This window comes from Cydia pomonella, chromosome 27 (assembly GCF_033807575.1).
Source record: "Cydia pomonella isolate Wapato2018A chromosome 27, ilCydPomo1, whole genome shotgun sequence".
Classification (NCBI taxonomy): Eukaryota; Metazoa; Arthropoda; class Insecta; order Lepidoptera; family Tortricidae; genus Cydia; species Cydia pomonella.
In genome coordinates this window covers 8798570-8818217 of record NC_084729.1, presented here as the reverse complement: position 1 = coordinate 8818217, position 19648 = coordinate 8798570, and the positions used below count along the sequence as shown (strand labels likewise).

The following is a 19648-nucleotide window of genomic DNA, read 5'->3' as shown; positions in this document are numbered from 1 at the left end:
TTATAGCGACACATTATTCGGCATTCATTATGTGTGTGTAACTAACATTTTAATACATTTCTTGTTAGTGCAAGAGACAGGCAGAATGTGGCTATGGACGGTGCTGGTATTTTTGTAAGTATTTTTTTTATTGAAATGCATTTTATTTATCATAAAGTTAGAATCGTGACAATCATTAAAACAAAACGATCACGATAATACTAATGATCACGTTATTTTACGAATGCACCCTTGAAGGATTTAAAAACTGGAGACGCCTTGACTGTACGAAACAGTCTGCCGATTTTTGCGGGGGAGGGGCACGTCAAATGTATGGTTATTTCTACGTAACGTACAAATATCCATGTCAGATAAACGTCAGTCCATACAATACATATGACCATTGGCCGAGCTTTTCGACAGAGGGGTAAGCTCTTAAAGGCGCCTCCAGTTGTTAAATCCTCCAAGTTTGCACCAGTGTGCGTTCGAAAGAATTGTCACCTGCACGGCTACCAGAGTTGGCATTTGACATTTACGCTAACGACTGCGTGATCTCGATCGCAGTTCATCTCGCTCGCATGTACCTATTGGTGCGATCTTAGCTTAAAAGTTTAAAACTGTTCGGAATATAAGGAGCACACGGGAAGCAGACGAGGGACTAACCGAGATTACGAATGAGCAACACCAAGTTATGATATGAGTCTGTATTAATCGTAGTAAATTAACACACAACTATATCTAGTTTTATATGATCGAAAACATTACATTAAAAGAGGTTTGTAAAAGTTATAAAGGCTGAGTAAAACATAAAATAATTAAAATAAATGGGACGACACAATCTTACAACCGCATTGGGCTGAGGGCAGCGACAAAGAGGAAACCACAGATACAAAATCTTTTACCCCTAATGTACGGCATAGATTACACAATCTTTAACACGCCTCCTTATGCTGTACATTGGATAATCTTACAACATGATAGAATATTGAACAAGTATACTGAACAACATGAAATCTAACTAGTACTGTGACTCTAAAACATAACAAGTAACAACAGCTATGGATGCGAGTTTTCAGTTATGCATTTTAGTTTCAAACCTTTTACAAATTTTAGATGCTTTTGCACACACAATGGTTTTGTAAGCACATCGGCTATCATTTCATCAGTACACAAGTATTTAACACTAATATTCCCTTCATGTATCAAATCTTTAACAAAATGGTACCGCAAGTCTATATGTTTAGTTTTTCTATGGGAATACTCCTTGACTAACAACAATTTCTGTGCACTTTGATTGTCATTGAATACATTGACATTAAATTGTTTATCAATAATTTCCGACAAGAAATTCTTAATAAAACATATGTCCTTGCAAACATCAGAAATACAAAGAAACTCACTTTCTGTACTAGAAAGAGCGACACATCGCTGTTTTCTGGCTTCCCAGTTGATGACACAATTACCAAGTTTAACTACAAAACCAGTATACGACTTGCGGTCAGTTATGTCATTAGCCCAATCAGCGTCCGCAAAAGCGTTTATTTCAAAGTTCTTATCTTTTTCGAAATAAAGGCCATAATTGATAGTACCGGCTAAGTACCTTAATACCCGCTTTGCAGTCCGCCAATGGCTTTCATCAAAACATGTACTGAATTGACTTAACTGGCTACACGCGTATGAAATGTCTGGGCGAGTACAAACGGACAAAAACATAAGCGAGCCTAGTAGTTGCCTATACTGATAAACATTGTCATCTAAATGCTTGTTGGACTTTTCTAATTTATAATTTACAGGTAATGGAGTTGACACTGGTTTACACTCAGACATGTTGTAGCGCTCAAGCAGCCTCTTAATATAATCATGCTGATCTAGAACAGTTACATTATTGTACTTAGTAACATTCATGCCTAAACAATTTTTTAAAGTACCAAGATGGCGTATTTCAAAGTGCTGTTTTAGCAATGATGTAACTGTCTCGATACAATTATTGTGAAAAACATAAAAATCATCTACAAATAAGGCTATAATTATGTACTCAGTCTCATTTTTCTTAACATACACACATGGTTCGCATTTACTTTGCAAGAATCCGTTTTTAGCAAGCAATGTGTGTATTTTAATGTTCCACATCCGGCTTGCTTGTTTCAAGCCATATATACATTTTTTAAGCAAACATACTTTATTATTATTAGATTGGAAACCAGTTGGCTGTTCCATGTAGATCTTTTCAGTTAACTCACCATTTAGAAAAGCTGTGGTGACGTCAATATGGTCCATGCACAGATCCAACTGATTTGCAATTGCAAATAAAATTCTTAGGGTGGAATGCCTAACCACAGGCGAATAAGTATCCGAGTAATCTATTCCTTCTTTTTGACTATACCCACATGCAACAAGTCTTGCTTTATACCTATTTAAATTACCTGTGGAGTCGTATTTTTTCTTAAAAACCCATTTGTTTTTCACAATATTAACATTCTTTGGACGATCTACCAACTCCCACACATTATTTTTGACCATCGAGCCCAACTCAACCTCCATGGCACCATACCACTCGTCTTTTTCAGGTGAATTCATGGCGTCGCGGAAAGTAAGTGGCTCTTGCGATGAACTTGCTGTAGCCATCAGAGAATCAATATGGAAATCATTATACCTTTCAGGAAATATACCTCGCGTACTCCGCACTGGCCTAAAGTTGGTTGGAACAGCAGACTCTTCTACTTCCGCCAACATTGGCTCGTAATCTGAAGATGCAGAGGGTTGCAGTGGTGAGGTGACAGGGCTAGACAGCACCACAGCCTCGCCGCTATCCTCAGTGGCGTCTTCAGTTGTGCGATACAGCTCAGACAGGGGTGATTGCACTGGTGTGCTTGCCGCCTTCTCTCAGACTTGTTCTTCAGTAGATAGCCAAAAGTGCGTCTTGACTTGTCGTCGGTGAATGTCAGCAAATACCGAGCTCCGCCCCAGCTGGGTACATGAACCGGTCCGGCGATGTCACTATGCACCAGGTCCAGAAGGTTAGCAGCACGCCCCGCACTTGACCGCGGAAACGATGTTTCACACATCTTCCCGGTAAGGCAGGCGATGCACTGTGCAGGAATGCCGTCTTCAGCCAATAATTCACTATTAAGTTGCTGTCCATTGGCTACTGTGATCACACATTTCTTGCTTTTAGTTTCATGAAGAAGAGACAAGTCACCAGCCATGTGACTGGACGCTCCACTGTCGAGCACATATTCATTAGAATGTGTTGCCGAGTATGCAGAAGCAAACATGGTGTGTTCCTGTCCAGTTTTCCTTGCTTCTTCTCGTTTCTTCTTAAAACAGCGGCTTGCGGAGTGGCCCTTTTTCTGACAGTAAGTACATAAGTTATTGTTGCTTTTCTTCTTCCTGTTAGCCATGAAGGCTAGGTTGTCTGTAGTGTTACTTTGGCTTCGTCTGTGATCTTCTTGAAGTAGTCTAGTCCGGACCACCTCACTTGATAAGGTGCCGCTGAGGTTAGCCGCTTCAAGGCTGGACACTAGTATGTTGAATTCTTCTGGCAAGCCCGACAGCAGGATTTCAGCTGTCTCTGCATCGTCGATAACCTTCCCGATATCGGCTAGCTGCGTGACGAGCTTAAGGACACCTTCGATGTAATCCGACATGCCCGCAAAGTGACCGTATTCTACTCTATGTAATTTGCGTAATAAAAGTACTCGCCTGTACAGTCCTTTGTCTTCGAAAGTATCGGATAATGACTTCCACGCATCCCTAGCGGTCGTCGCATTCCGCACGATTTGGTAAAGGTGTGGCTCACATGACAGGCAAATTTTTGCTAAAGCCCGTCCATCTTTGGTAGTGTCCGTGTCTGTGCCATCGACGCAGCCCCATAAACCATCAAGAGTAAGCACCATCTTCACAGCGAATTTCCAATTGATCCAATTGTCCAAGCCTTTCAGTTTCTCTAAGGTGGACATTGAGGTTATGTTGCATGTGCTCGTCCCTGGTTGCGCCATTGTCGTAACTCTGGTAATCTGGGAATATCTCAACGCCTTTTAGCTTTTCTGCAGCTTTTGTGCCTAGGCCCTGAACCTGTTCGGAATATAAGGAGCACACGGGAAGCAGACGAGGGACTAACCGAGATTACGAATGAGCAACACCAAGTTATGATATGAGTCTGTATTAATCGTAGTAAATTAACACACAACTATATCTAGTTTTATATGATCGAAAACATTACATTAAAAGAGGTTTGTAAAAGTTATAAAGGCTGAGTAAAACATAAAATAATTAAAATAAATGGGACGACACAATCTTACAACCGCATTGGGCTGAGGGCAGCGACAAAGAGGAAACCACAGATACAAAATCTTTTTACCCCTAATGTACGGCATAGATTACACAATCTTTAACAAAAACAGCATCTGAACTATCATTTGACAAAGTATCAAACGGGAGGCGATGACAATTTTTATTTTATTTTACGTGTTTCGGTGGCTGCCATTCCTCAACCCACCAACGGAGCGGCAGCTGACGGCCCCAAGGGTGCATCATACCTAGCCGTTAACCACTACACGAGTTTTCAGCCGGGAGGCGATTGGTTATAGAAATTGCTCCTGGTCTGTTCGCTATGTGCACGACTGTCATGCAAACTAGCGTCCGCAAGTCTAGGGGAAAACGTCAATGCACTACATCTTATAAAACTACTCCAAAACTAAAAACTACTGAACTGATTCTCACACAACTTTCATCTATTGATGAAATGATTCTTGAGGAAGGTTTAGGTATATAACTTGTTAAGGTTTTGTGTAAATTGTTTGAAATATAACGATGTTGTCGGAAAAAATTACGCTGGCTAGGAGCTTTAATCGAAAACGCTGCCTAATCCATTTGAGCTATGTAGCTATACCAACACAATGTATGGTGGGGTTGTCTCTCTTTCATGGGTCTACAAAAAGTCCGTGATGTTGAATGTCTGTCTTTTAAGGATAACATACTATACCCATTCTTAACTTCTAGAAAAATATCACATAGTATGTGGCATTTGCAAAGCTACTTACACGGATACAGTATTAAGCATTATCAAATTAAATACGTTAGTTATATTAAGCCTTTCATATAGATTACAATGGTCCCTTACACCATACAATTTAATGACTATTTTAGGAGTAGGTACTCGTAAATTAAAGTTTCATTTCGAGCCATATAACTTGTACGAAATGTTAAGATGCTATCCGCAGTTAGTTAAAATTTTTGCCACCTTATGCGCTGGGATCGCTTTACTTACTCCCATCATGCACTTCGCACGGTCCCGGCCGGCCCGGCCGCTGGTGTATGGAAGTTGGATATAAGGAATGAAATCTCCATGTACCAAAAAGTGTCATAAAAAAACCTTAAATAGGTGGCGCTACAATACTTAGAATACTTGAAAAAAAAAAAATCAAATGATGGACAGCGCACTTCACTCCGTCAATAACGCCTAGGTTCTTACCTACTCTCTAGCGCTACTCTGGAGAGTTTTGGAACTATTATTTATAGCTACAGCTGGACAGTTCTGCAACAGTTCTACCATAAGAGATTTTACTCCTTTTAATTCCACACTCCATACGCTGGTGTTTTAAATGATGACATAAGAATTTTTATTCCCCTAGCAGGGCGATACTTCTGAATTCAAATATATAATTGTTGCCAGTTACCAACCAAAAGACTGAAAGTTTCAAACCTTCACACTACCTTTGTATATCCTGAAAAACGGATTTTATCAATCATTTTATAGTTTGAAATAAATGATTTTTATTCAGTATCGTATAGTTACTGGCCGGCTACTAAAACCCAAGCGTTAGAAATTGTACTTTTTTTTTTCGAAAAACCGAATTATTGTTACTCAACATCAACATCACTGGCATCAAATCAGTGTTTTTTTTTCAATTATACTATTTAAAACAGACCGAACCAACAGCCCAGAATAAATTGAAAAGTGGAAAAATTACTGCCTTGGGTGAGACTTGAACTCACGGCCTCTGGATGCCCAAGGCAGTAATTTTTCCATTTTTAAATTTATTCTAAGCTTAATAGCATCGCTTGCAGACGTTTCTGCTTGTTTTCAAAATTAATTGAACAGCCCAGGCTTTATTTTTTAGGCATTTTTTTTCATAAATCCTAATAATAAAAAATATTTATTATTAAATTATCCTATTGATCAATTTAAAATCGACTTATACACCGTGTTTTTATTGAATATCGTTAACTTCGGGGTATTGGTAAGTACGTTTAAGGAAACTACATAACATAATTATTTTCCAAAAAAAAAAAAATTTTTTTATTTTTTCTTGTTATAAAAAGTAATTAAATGTTGCATGTAGCGTTGTTGTTGCACGGGCATTACATTTATCTCAATCAAACAATTGAAAACTGTGACATGTCAATGTCATTTCGAACATCGATCGTCCGAGATAGTACTTACGTTTAGTAGCAAATGTATTAACCCGTACTAAACACTAATCAATATGTGAACATTGTGAACGGGCCCTAAGGTAAGTGTACACACTACTAAGGGCTTTATAAGATAAAAATAAAATATTGATTATCTCCGAAATGGAGTTAATTAGAATACCGGTGTCTTTGAGAAAGTTACTTAATTTAAGCTCAGGAATGCACCCTTGAAATTAACGCAAATCGAAAAAAACACGGTGTATATACATACACTCAAAAAGCATAACCCTCCTTCGGCAGTCGGGTAAAAGGACAAAAAAATTGTACTCTACTAACTCTACTTTCTGTTCTTTACAGTGCTTTACCCCAAGTCGATGGTGACGTGGTCGTGACACCTGAATTAGAGAAGAGATTCCCTGATAACTTCTCGTTCGGAGTCTCCAGTTCTGCCTACCAGATCGAAGGGAGCTGGAATGTGGACGGTACGTTTGGTTACCTACAGTGTTGTCACATCTACCAACTTTTGGGTAGATCTACCTATTTTGCCTGCGTTCTACCTATCTACCTCCCTCGGCCTGAAATCTACCTATTTTTCAAAATGGTACAATTGTAAGTAATTCTCAATACATGTGACGGAACATTACTTAATTTCTACCGAATTTAGATTCAATGTAATGGAAATCCTCATTTTTGTTTCGATTTCTTTAATAAACATGTGTACTAACATCACAATATAGTTATACTCATAAATAATTTGAAAATTTCTATACACATTTTAAATCATAAAAACGTACTTGCTATTGAGTGGTACATCTACCTGTTTTTCATTTTAAAACCACCCATTTCTACCTATTTTTGCACCCTGTTCTACCACTTCGGCAAAATTGTATGTGACAACACTGGTTACCTAATTTCACCCCTTAGTTGTAAATTAAGGGGTGAAAAAATATTCCATGACTTATTCCATGTTCAAACTTATCTATTTGCCAGATTTCATTAAAAGCCACAAACATACAAACATCTAAAAATCCAAATATACACTTTCCAACGCGATGGATACCTTGAATCAGATTGAAAGCCAAACAATCCCAAATAAAACTTTGTTAGCGCGATGTAGAAATCGCCGCGCTAAATAGATCGCCATCTAGCGTGATGTTTGGTAAACTTTTTTTAAATATTACAGTACACTAACACTATCCAAATAGAGACTTTTTTTCGATGCGTGTTTATTATTGTTTGTTTCTTGAATCAGTAATACATAGATAATATGTAAGTTTTTTCGGTCATTCGCGGATGGCCTAGAACGCAAAATGACTACGGTAATATTTTGTCTATATCGCTATTAGTCTACATCGCAAACGGTCTAGAACGCAAAATGACCACAACATTTTATATAGGTAGGTTAGGTTCGTTAGGTATCTTCAAATGGCCGAAGGCCAAACAGTACAGAATATCTTAACTTTATAGCGTCGACATCGCTATAAAGTTAAGATAAAACGGAAAAAAATATGTGGGCATTTTGCGTTCTAGTCCGTTAGAGCGGTAGACTATAACCGATGTAGGTAAAATATTACACTAGTCATTTTGCATTCTAGACCGTCCGCGAATAACTCAGTTTTTTTGTGCAGGAAAAGGCCTATCAACATGGGACTTCTATCTCCACAAACAGCCCGATATCGTCGAAGATTGCACCAACGCCGACGTTACCACGGATTCCTACCGGCTTTTCAAGCGAGACATACAAATGCTTAAACATTTGGGCGTCAAAAGCTACAGATTCTCCTTATCCTGGACTAGAATACTCCCAGATGGAACTACCAACCATATTAATCCACGTGGGATCGCTCATTACAGAAAATTCATAGACTTATTACTAGAAAATGATATATTGCCGTTTGTAACTTTATACCATTGGGACTTACCCATCGCATTCGGTAAAAATGGAGGCTGGTTGAATGAAAATACAGTAGACAGATTCGGAGACTACGCAAGAGTAGCTTTTTCCGCGTTTGGTGATAAAGTAAAGAATTGGATAACCATAAACGAGCCGTTTATCCACTGTTTATTTAGCTACGAACTTGGCTTGCATCCGCCATTGATAAAATCTCCTGGGAAAGGTTTCTATGAATGTGGAAGGAATTTGTTATTAGGGCATGCTAAGGCTTATCATATTTATGATGCAGAGTTCAGGTTTCAAGGGGGGAAGGTGGGGTTGGTGGTGGATGCTCAGTGGCCGATAGCGGCCAGTCGGTCGGAGGAAGATGCTGAAGCTGTAAAGGATTACTTGGCTTTCTATGTAAGTACCAACTTACAGGTTTTCTTTAATAGCAAAATTGTATTTTGTAACGGGACACAGGAAAGAAAAGGTTCCAAGCGAAATAATGGCCAAGCCTAGTCTATATCTATATATAGTAAATAAATATCCTACAATTTCAAGATATTATGTACCTTTTTAGTTTCGCCATGTCCGTCGTGTCTGTCTGTCGGAGGCTTTGCTCCGTGGTCATTAGTGCTAGAAAGCTGAAATTTGGCATGGATATATAAATCAATAAAATATAAAAACATTTTTTTTGATAAAGTGAATAAATTCGGAGATAATCGCTCCGAAAGAAAAGGATTACCTTACCAGGATTTGAACCCGGGACCATCAGCTTCGTAGGCAGGAATAAGAGAACCTATAATTTTATTCTAGGTAGGACAATACCTAGACCCAGTGTTCAAAGGCGACTATCCCCAACGCCTGACAGCCCGGGTGGTAGCAACAAGCACACGTGAGGGCACAGAGTTTCGTCTGCGGCCGTTCAGTGAAGAAGAAAAGAAATACATCCACGGCACTTATGATTTCGTCGGCATTAACCATTATAATAGCGTGGTGGTGTACAGGTGATTTGTTATTTTAGCTGTTCTGGTTGCACCGTCAAGTGGCCTTAAGGGCACAGAGTCCATTTGCGGCCGCTGAACGAAGATGAGAAGACGTACATCCACGGCACTTACGAGTATAACTTCGTTGGCATTCACTATTACAGCATGATGGTGTACGGGCGGGTATTTAGTATGTATATACGAGTAATTACCACGATCTTGAAACATTTTTGCAAATTTGCATTGGATCAAACGCGTTATTTTTGAAAAACTATCAATTTCTGTAAGTTTCGGCAGCATCGGCCGGGGAAGGTAATATTTTTTATCTACACATATATCATAAACCCTCTATGATGCCTTCAAAATCCGTAAATGGCCAACATTACGATAAACTGTTTTGTTACAACTAAATTTCTTATCTGTGATGATGTTGTAATTGCTTCATAACTACATCAATTTTCTCTGAATTAAAAAAAAAACTACTAATGCGTTTCTCTACGTGATCGAATCAGAAATGAGGAGATCCGTAGACGAACTAAAGTCACCGACATAGCCCACCGGATTAGCAAGCTGAAGTGGCAATGGGCAGACCACATTGCACGCAGAGAAGATGGCCGATGGGGTCGAAAAGTGCTCGAGTGGAGACCACGGACTAGCAACCGCAGGACGACCACACACAAGATGGACAGACGACCTCATTACGGTCGCCGGAAGACGCTGGATGTGGGTCGCTTCCAACCGGTACATGTGGAGGTCCAAGGGGGAGCTCTATGTTCAGCAGTGGACTTCTTATGGCTGAAATGATGATGATGATGACTAATGCGTGACATGCGTGAAAAAAGTTTCCATTTGCCGCCGTTTGACGTACAGTTTGTCTTTCAATTAGTTTTAAGTATAAAATGTCTATTGTCATGCTTATTATTATTGCTTTGTATTATTATTGACATTATTGTCTTGCTTTGTTAGGGGAACGCCGTGAAGAGGTGGTTGAGGCGGTAAAGGTCCCCGAACAGGAAGCAACCAAGAAGTTTCGTGTAAAATGAGCGTTAAAAATATTTCGGTTACGCCACCACATATCCGCGAGTTCCGCCAAGAGAACAACGATGCCCTGTAATTTGGGCTAGTGAATATATCAATGAAATTTTATAATTCAATTCAATTCAATTAAAAAAAAATATTTCACACTACATGCCGATAAATAATCACAAAAAATAATAACAAATTCAAATAAAAATAAAAAAATCATGTCAACGACGAAAAATAAAAATAAAGAAAAAACAATAAAATTACACACTATGTTAAAAACAAGAAAATTAAAAAGAAATACATAAAATAATAGATTAAAATTACAATACATAATATGTGTGTAGATAAAATAGTGTATGTAACTGTACATAATTAGGCATTAAAACACTTGTGTGATCCTATTAAGAAGAAACTACTATTACAGTACATATGGTGCTACTTTACCGCACTAGTGCGAAAATTAGCATATTACGTTACTGTGTCGAACATTTAAAGGGCTATATGTACTGTAAAACGTTGTACGATACATGTGCGAATAGGTAATTCGCAACTCGTGTCGATTTAAAACACTCCCTTCGGTCGTGTTTTAATATATCGCCACTCGTTTCGAATTTCCTATTTTTCGCACTTGTATCGTAATGTAATTATAAAAGTTATGAACCACCTTCCAAAGTAAAAGGCAAACTAGACCTTATTTGAGATTAGACAAGATTCTTCACAATAAGAATAAGAATAAGAATTCGTTTATTGTTTACCGTGTCAAACAAGATGTTAAAATGATACAGAGTCACAACGGCTACCCTTTTCGGGTAAACAGTATACAATATTACACAATTACAATATAATTAAATTTATATTAAGTACATCTAAAATTACACGGACTTAAATAAAAAATACTCCTTTAAATCGTAAAAAACTTGATCTATTAGCCACTGCTTTAGCTGTCGTTTAAATGATTGTCCGCTTAACACCTTAAGACTGTTGGGTAAATGGTTATAAACTTTGATGGCCGAGATAAATGTACTCTTGCAATAAGTTGCGTTATTAACCCTCGGAGCAATATATTGTACTGATATTGAGGCCGTAAATTATCACGCCGTGCTGACCAGAAGTTGAAGTAATGTTTATTGGACGAGACAATTTCCTTCATCATAGTGCAACGGGTACCGTCGTTCGATTTGTAGCTCGCACCGAACGGCTAATCCTTTGTCTATTGTTAAGTAAAACCGCAGGTGCCATTACCTGCAAAAAAGGGTCGTATAATTCTAATTGGCACCTGAGCGCGGGCTAGTGCAACGCTCAAAAAACCTATGTAGGTGCGCTCTCCGATAACGCGCATTTACGCATCTCGAGGACACATTTTAGACTGGTTCTGTAGCGTTAGACTCGCCGGCACTCAGTAACTGTACAAAGACCACACAAGCAATCGCAAATTAGTTTAACATTTGTTCATTTTGAATTGCAATTTCCATAGGAGTTGTAATTCAATAACCGGTTAAAGTGACCGGACCAATTTTTATGCAGGTAGTAGCACGTGCGGTTTTACTTAATAACAGACAAAGGATCAGCCGTTCGGGGCCAGCTACAAATCGAACGACTATAAATATCTAATGATATTTTCGGCACTTAAGACTACTTTAGCATTAATGATTATTGCAGCATAATGATGGGTACTGGTGGGTATCCTATTCTATAGGATAATAGGACCTATTGCAACCTCGAAATATTTTTGCCCGATGTACTACCTATAGGTATAGTACTTAGAACCCGTCTTAGTAAGATTACATGCATTCTAATCGCTATATAACCCAGTATTCCAAGGCGCAGGATCCCGTCTGCGGCCGCTCAGAGAATACATTAAACGGGGTACCCATGGTACGATAAATCGCCTCCACCAATCGAAACGATTGGTCGTTTTCGAACATGCCAGTCAACACATAGAGAAATGTGTCGTTACTATCGATGCGCGATCAAACAAACGGCGGTCAAACAAAGTCATGAACAGAAAATTCATGTAAATGAAATTAAAATTTTGAGATTGGTGAGACTAGATAAAATTAGAAACGAACATGTAAGAGGTAGTTTCAAGGTAGCCCCAATACCTGAAAAAATAACAGAAAGTCGGCTAAGATGGTACGGACACGTTATGCGAATTGACGATGACATTGTGGTTCGTAAGGCGCTGGAATTGCCTGAAATAAAACGCGGTAGAGGGCGCCCGCCCGGCACCTGGTGGACAAACATGACCCCAACAATAAAGCATGCCAAGCTAGACATAAAGACAATCCAGGACAGAAGTGCCTGGCGTAAATTAATTAGGAGAGCCGACCCCACCTAAAGTGGGAAAAGGAAAAGAAGAAGAAGACTATCGATGCGCGATCGATAGATGCAGTGCTAATACACGGTCTACTCAATCCACCTAGGTATACATTCGTGCCACGCACACATTCAATCCTTCCCCCATTGCAGTGTCACAGGCTGGTCGTCAGTTGCGCGGCCTCTGTCAAATTGTTCCTCTATGTGTACCACATACTTTTTCTCGGTTTCGTTAAACACAAATCTTCACTTGGTACCAGGGATCGAAACCGGTTTTTTTGAAAAACTTTGTAATAAACATATATTTCGGTTTATTTTATACTCCAAATATAGGACTCGGTTGTGTTTTTTGATAACGACTTCGTATTATTAGATTGCCCAATTAGAAATGAAATAATTAACAAAGAACGAAAAAATACCGTTTTCGTTCCCATACAAAAAATACCGGTTTCCGATCCCTGCTTGGTACTTCAAAAAGCGATTTACTCTATTCAATATTATGAAAAAAAAGTCAAATATAGGTAAAAAACACGTCACACATCTTAAAATTAGGTCGAATGAAAAAAAAGTCAAATATACGTAAAAAACACGTCACAACCACATACCTGTTGTATGTAGTTGTGACGTGTTCGAATAGACATTTGTTTTGTTTGTGTGTGTCTTTTAAACATGTATTGTATATTCGAACACGCCACAACTACATACAACAGGTGACTTACTTAAGTTTTTTACCTATAATACACGTGAGGTTATTTATTTATTTGACGTTATTTATTACACTTAAATTTCGAAAAAATGATTTATTCTAAACGGCGGAGCCAAATGTACATCAATTCAGCTTTTGAGCTATGCTCGCGCGGTCTACAGCTCACAGAGGCACATTTAACAAAAAAGCTTTTCCTACATTACAGAAACGAATCAGTGAACGGAATGTACGAAGAGCCTTCGTTCTACGACGACGTCGGGATCGGCACATACATGGATGACTCGTGGCCTGCCAGCTCGTTTGACAGTATGAGGGTAAGTGAAGTTTTCTATAAATATAAGTAATTTGACAGCGGATTAATAAGGACGCTAAGCACAATGAATTTGGTACATTGAACGGCCATTTCTTATCCCTTTAGCACGTTTTTTTTGTATATTTGACAAATTATCATATAGAATCATCTCAGAAGAGTTCAGATCATTAAGGTAAGATATATTATGTTTCACACCAACTGGTAAAGGCCCTCTTGATTGTTCAAAAACTAATAAGAAATTTGCATCTTATCCACATGTGAGGCAAAGTAATCAGATGTAAATTTTGAGTTGTTTCCTTATGTTAACTGGTAGAATTGACTATTAAATGATGATTTTGGATAATATTATTTTATTACGTTCCTTTGGATTTGATTTCTTTGGTATTTCATAATTAGTATTTTCCTCGCGTTGGTGTGGTGAAAATTTTTGTGTTTCACTCGGAGGCAAAGTTTGTTTAATCGTGTCTTGAGACCCTCACAACGCTCATGATTCCACTTCTCGAACTATTCGCTACGCTCGTAGTTAAATTTTGGAATCGAACGCTTGCTCGGGTATCAATATATTAACACGAGCGGTTAAACAACAAATTTGCCCCCTTGTAAAACAATAGTTATTTGCGCAACAAGAGAGGAAAGTTGGTTTTTCTTGCGAGTGTTGATTTTGAGATGAGATGAGATGTAAAATAACTTTGCTCTCGTGTGACACATACAACTTTTCACCTCAGTAGTACGAACATATTAAAGGTTAAATAAAATTCAACATCAAGTAAAGCTAACCACATTTATTTACATTCATGAATGAAAGGCATCATCATTATGACGAAAGCTTGTCTCACTCTCTGGAGTGAGGAAAGTCGCACTTTCGTCACTACCCGGAGTGAGGGAAGTAGCACTTTTGTCACTCCCCGGAGTGACGAAAGTAGGCTTGTTCGAGCTGCTAAGGTGAAAATAACTATTTCTCGTGCTACATCGTGTATCGTCTTTAGCTATAAATTTTAACAAATATTGGAAACTGTAGGTGTAGAATGAAGAAAATGGATTATAACCATATTATTTGATGGACTGTTTCATAATAAATAAATAAAATATATATTTCATTCATATCTTGTAACTTCAATTTGAACTACTTCCTGATATCTAATTCATTTGAAATTTTGAGTAGATACTTCCGTGATTCCGACGATAATGCAATGATATGTTAACATGGACTTGATCTGATGATGCACTCGGAAGGTAGCCAAAGGAACTCCTCGATGGAATAACACAACATCGAGTCTAGGCTCATTAGAGAGGTCTCGAGAAGTATTTGACATGCTTATGAGAAGTACGGTCAGGAATAAATAAATATTATAGGACATTATTACACAAATTGACTAAGTCCCACAGTATGCTCAATAAGGCTTGTGTTGAGGGTACTTAGACAACGATATATATAATATATAAATACTTAAATACATAGAAAACACCCATGACTCAGGAACAAATATCCATGCTCATCACACGAATAAATGCCCATACCAGGATTTGAACACGGGACCATCGGCTTCATAGGCAGGGTCACTACCCACGAGGCCAGACCGGTCATCGAATAAAAGTGAAAATAATTTATTATTGACACTAACTTTTTACAGGCCAACGCGCCAGGATTCTACTCTCTACTCCTATACCTCAAAGACACATACAATAACCCCGTGGTCTTCATCACCGAAAATGGTTTCCCTCTATCATCAGCTGAGGGTCTCGATGATTGGAAGAAAGTGAATTATATAAGGAACTATTTAGACGCCTTAATGGACGCGAGGGCAGATGGGTCTAACTGTCAGGGATATTTCTTTTGGTCCCTGATGGATAGTTTTGAATGGACCAGTGGATATGGGTAAGTAAACAGCGAAAGTAATAATAAGAATTGAAAAAAGGGCAGGACATGTTCCCGAGAATTTTCTTTATTCAGTAAAATTACAAGCTCTTATTTAACTTGCCCTGTTAGTATGTATGGGACAAATCTTGCAAGTTAAATTTGACCCACTTCCCGGTTTCCGATGAAGCTGAAAATTTGCATATATATGTAAGTCGGGTGACAACGCAATATCATGGTACCATCAAGCTGATCTGATGATGGAGACAGGAGCTAGCCATAGGAACTCTGTGATAAAACAACGCAACCTACGTGTGTTTGGGGTTTTTAGAATTGTCTCGATGAGTATTAGTTACTTGTGGAAAAAAGTACAGTCAGCGATAAAAGCTTGTACCAAAAATGAAATTTTGCCAAAAACTTATTAATGTTGGGCTGAGTATCAGCTTAAATATTTCTCTACAGTACATATGGTGCTACTTTACCGCACTAGTGCGATAATTAGGACATTACGTAACTATGTCGACAATTTAAAAGCCGGCCATATGTACTGTAATAGTACATTGTGATACAAGTGTGCTCCGTTGGTCATTATCATTACATACGGGGCGATATTGTGCGCGCGAGCTGCAAACGAGCGCGCAATAATAAAGCTGATGTGTGTAATGACTAACGCACACGCGTTTCATACGACGTTTTTCAACACACTTGCGAGGAAAAAATAAAGCTGATAAATTGAACAAACTTTAATTGTTAAAACAGTAGTACAGTCAAGGTATTAAATATCGATACGGACAAAGTGACAAAAATATGTACACACAATCTTAATATATAGGCAATAAGGTCGTGTATACATATTTATGGCACTTTGTCTGTATCGATATTTAATACCTTGACTGTACCAAAGCGAACTGGACTTGTAGTTACTTATTCGCTATTTCATTGAAGTTAAAAACACGTTTTCCGAGAAAGACTGGGCGTTTTTGCTGGTTTTCCATTTTACAAAACTTACACACGCCGCTAAGTATTTTTCACTCGTTTTTGATGGTCGAAGGCTAAAATTCGCGGTTCTTGCCTCTATTAGTACTTCTCGCAGCGTCAAATTTATTTGTTCTTCATTTTCAATTCTTGAATAGGACATTTCGTTCATTCGTCATATAGCATACATAGTTATTTTTACTCTGTGGCTGACATGCTGCTGTCATATTTAGCTATATTTCGGTTTATTTTATATATATTTATTATGTATGTCTATTTGTATTTCTTATATCTGTATGTTTATTCTCTGTAATTGTGTGTTTTGCTTCATAACGTTTTAGCAACACCTACTTTTTTAGGGTTCCGTAGCCAAATGGCATAAAACGGAACCCTTATAGTTTCGCCATGTCCGTCTGTCTGTCTGTCTGTCTGTCTGTCTGTCTGTCTGTCTGTCCGAGGCTTTGCTCCGTGGTCGTTAGTGCTAGAAAGCTGAAATTTGGCATGGATATATAAATCAATAAACCCGACAAAGTCGTACAAAAAAATCTAAAAATTTAATTTTTTTTAGGGTACCTCCCCTACACGTAAAGTGGGGGTGAATTTTTTTTTTCGCTTCAACCCTAGAGTGTGGGGTATCGTTGGAAAGGTCTTTCAAAACTAATAGGGGTTTTCAAGAAACATTTTTTGATAAAGTGAATATATTCGGAGATAATCGCTCCGAAAGAAAAAAAAAATGTGTCCCCCCCCCTCTAACTTTTGAACCATAGGTCCAAAAAATATGAAAAAATTCGTGGAAGTAGAGCTTAAGAAAGACATTAAATGAAAACTATAGCGGACATGATCAGTTTAGCTGTTTTTTGAGTTATCGCAAAAAGTTTTCCCTTCATAGTAAAAAGACTTACTTTAATTAGGTACTGATTATGCAAAGCCTATTTGTTTAACTAGGGTGAAAGGTACCGTTTCATCCCTTGGTTAACAATTTACTATACTTTAAGCTCCAGTTTAGCTTATTGTGACGGAAGAGTAACTACGGAACCCTACACTGAGCGTGGCCCGACATGCTCTTGGCCGGTTTTATTCTCTGATTCCGCTATCCAAAGGTTGTCTGCAAGTGAGCGATAAGATTGCCTGTTGTCTACCTCTGAATTTAATCATTTGTTTCTTTTCTTGTATCTTTTTTCTGAGGTGTGCTAATAAAGAGTATTCTATCTATCTATGTAACCTACATTATTTGATCATGTAATGTTTTCATCTACCCTCAACTGACTTAGAGTCATTTGAGGGTAGGTTTTATTACTTTTATTTAAATACCGTAAAACTACCCAACTCTAGTCCAATACTGCAACTATGGTCCACAAGTTCAAAAGGAAATTAAGTATCTATACCAACGTTCCTTTTGGTTTACTCCTAGTTTTACCTTCCATTTACAAACATACTTTGCCTTAGAAATATAAAAATATAGTAAAATACACACCTGAACGAGAAAAATTGAGTTTATTTGTGGACCATAGTTGGGAGCTTTGGACTATAGTTGGGTGGTTTTACGGTACCTAAAGATACAGAGTATAAGTCTGGATGACATCATTATTGCCAAGTTCTATGAAAATATGACGTTACACTTCCGCGCTTTGTTCTGTTCGAGTCGGTGAAAAGTTTATAGACGGCCTCTACGAAACAACTTTAAAAAAAACTGCCTACATTGCCTAGGTATGAAACTAGTCCTAGGTACGAATCCCGCCGACCGTAGTTTTTGGGGCAATTAGTATACTTTCTATTAAATTTATCATCAAGGGTTATTATCATTTATATAATTATCAGACTTTCAGGCCCCTTTATTAATCAACGTAAATAAAATTTATACAGTGTGTCCCTAGCCATTGGACATAGTCGAAATGTACATATTCATTAGGGTATTTAGAACCAGTGTACAAAGTATCATAACAACCGGTGTAGCGGTTTCGAAGAAATTAGCAAATTACCATTTTTTACTTTGGAGCAGTCTGTATGTGTTAGTAGCTCCTAAGGTAATATCCTCAAAGAATAGTATGGAACCTTCTTCGACCTTTTTCAGCATCTCTTTTATTTATGACGCTAATAAGCTTCTGACTCTGGAGTGTGGAATTAAGAGTGACATCTCCTTTGGTAGAACTGTTGCAAAAGTGTCCAGCTGTTAGCTATAAATAATAGTTCCAAATCTCTCCAGAGTAGCGCTAGAGTAGCTAAGAACCTAGGCGCTATTGACGGAGTGAAGTGCGCTGTCTATGATTTGATTTTTTTGTTCAAGTATTCTAGGTATTGTAGCGCCACCTATTTAAGGTTTTTTGATGACAATTTTTGGTACATGGAGATTTATTTCCTTACCTCCACCTTCCGTACTTCTGTCTTTTGAAAAACGTCATCATTATCAAATATTTCGAACAAATTGTCAAAAACACTGCCAAAGATTAACACAGTGTGTTTCTTTTTGTTGTCGATTATTGCAAATAACTTTTGTTGTAATTTTTTTTTTATCTTTTGTTTTAATTAAAAAAATATTAACGTCAGAGCATTCCTGAGAAGTAGCCCTACGTGGGATTTCAGGGTTTGTCCAATGGCTAAGGTCACCCTGTATACCTAAACCTTAAAATGGCAAAGAATATTAAAATTAACCTACTTACACCTACCGCTATGTTTCAGGTACAAATTTGGCCTCTACCAAGTGGACTTTGACGACCCAGACAAGAAACGAACCGCTCGGAAATCCGCTCTAGTGTATAAGGAAATCATACGCACTGGGACTACTGACTTCAACTATAATCCAGACCCGTACCAATATAATGGAACTGTTTATTAAACGTGTTTGGAGTGAGATTGTTTATATTATTACATGTTATATAAACTAACCGCTCGGAAATCCGCGCTAGTGTATAAGGAAATCATACGCACTGGGACTATTGACTTCAACTACGATCCAGACCCGTACCAATATAATGGAACTGTTTATTAAACGTGTTTGGAGTGAGATTGTTTATATTATTACATGTTATATAAACGAACCGCTCGGAAATCCGCTCTAGTGTATAAGGAAATCATACGCACTGGGACTATTGGCTTCAACTACGATCCAGACCCGTACCAATATAATGGAACTCATCCGTTGGGTGTCCATCCTCACAACCTAGAACCTAAATGGTCGCGTACTGTGCGGTTTAAGAGGAATTTC

The 19648-nt window shown here is 38.1% G+C and overlaps 1 protein-coding gene across 1 annotated transcript; it reads left to right on the top strand.

Moving 5' to 3' along the window:
- Positions 1–31: 31 nt before the first annotated feature.
- LOC133532637 (cytosolic beta-glucosidase-like) lies at positions 32–19296 on the top strand. The gene is made up of 7 exons (XM_061871392.1): positions 32–114; positions 6751–6875; positions 8022–8689; positions 9086–9276; positions 13509–13617; positions 15248–15492; positions 19123–19296. The coding sequence occupies exons 1-7, from the start codon at positions 86–88 to the stop codon at positions 19277–19279; spliced, it is 1524 nt and encodes a 507-aa protein (XP_061727376.1). The 5' UTR covers positions 32–85; the 3' UTR covers positions 19280–19296.
- The last annotated feature ends 352 nt before the right edge of the window (positions 19297–19648 follow it).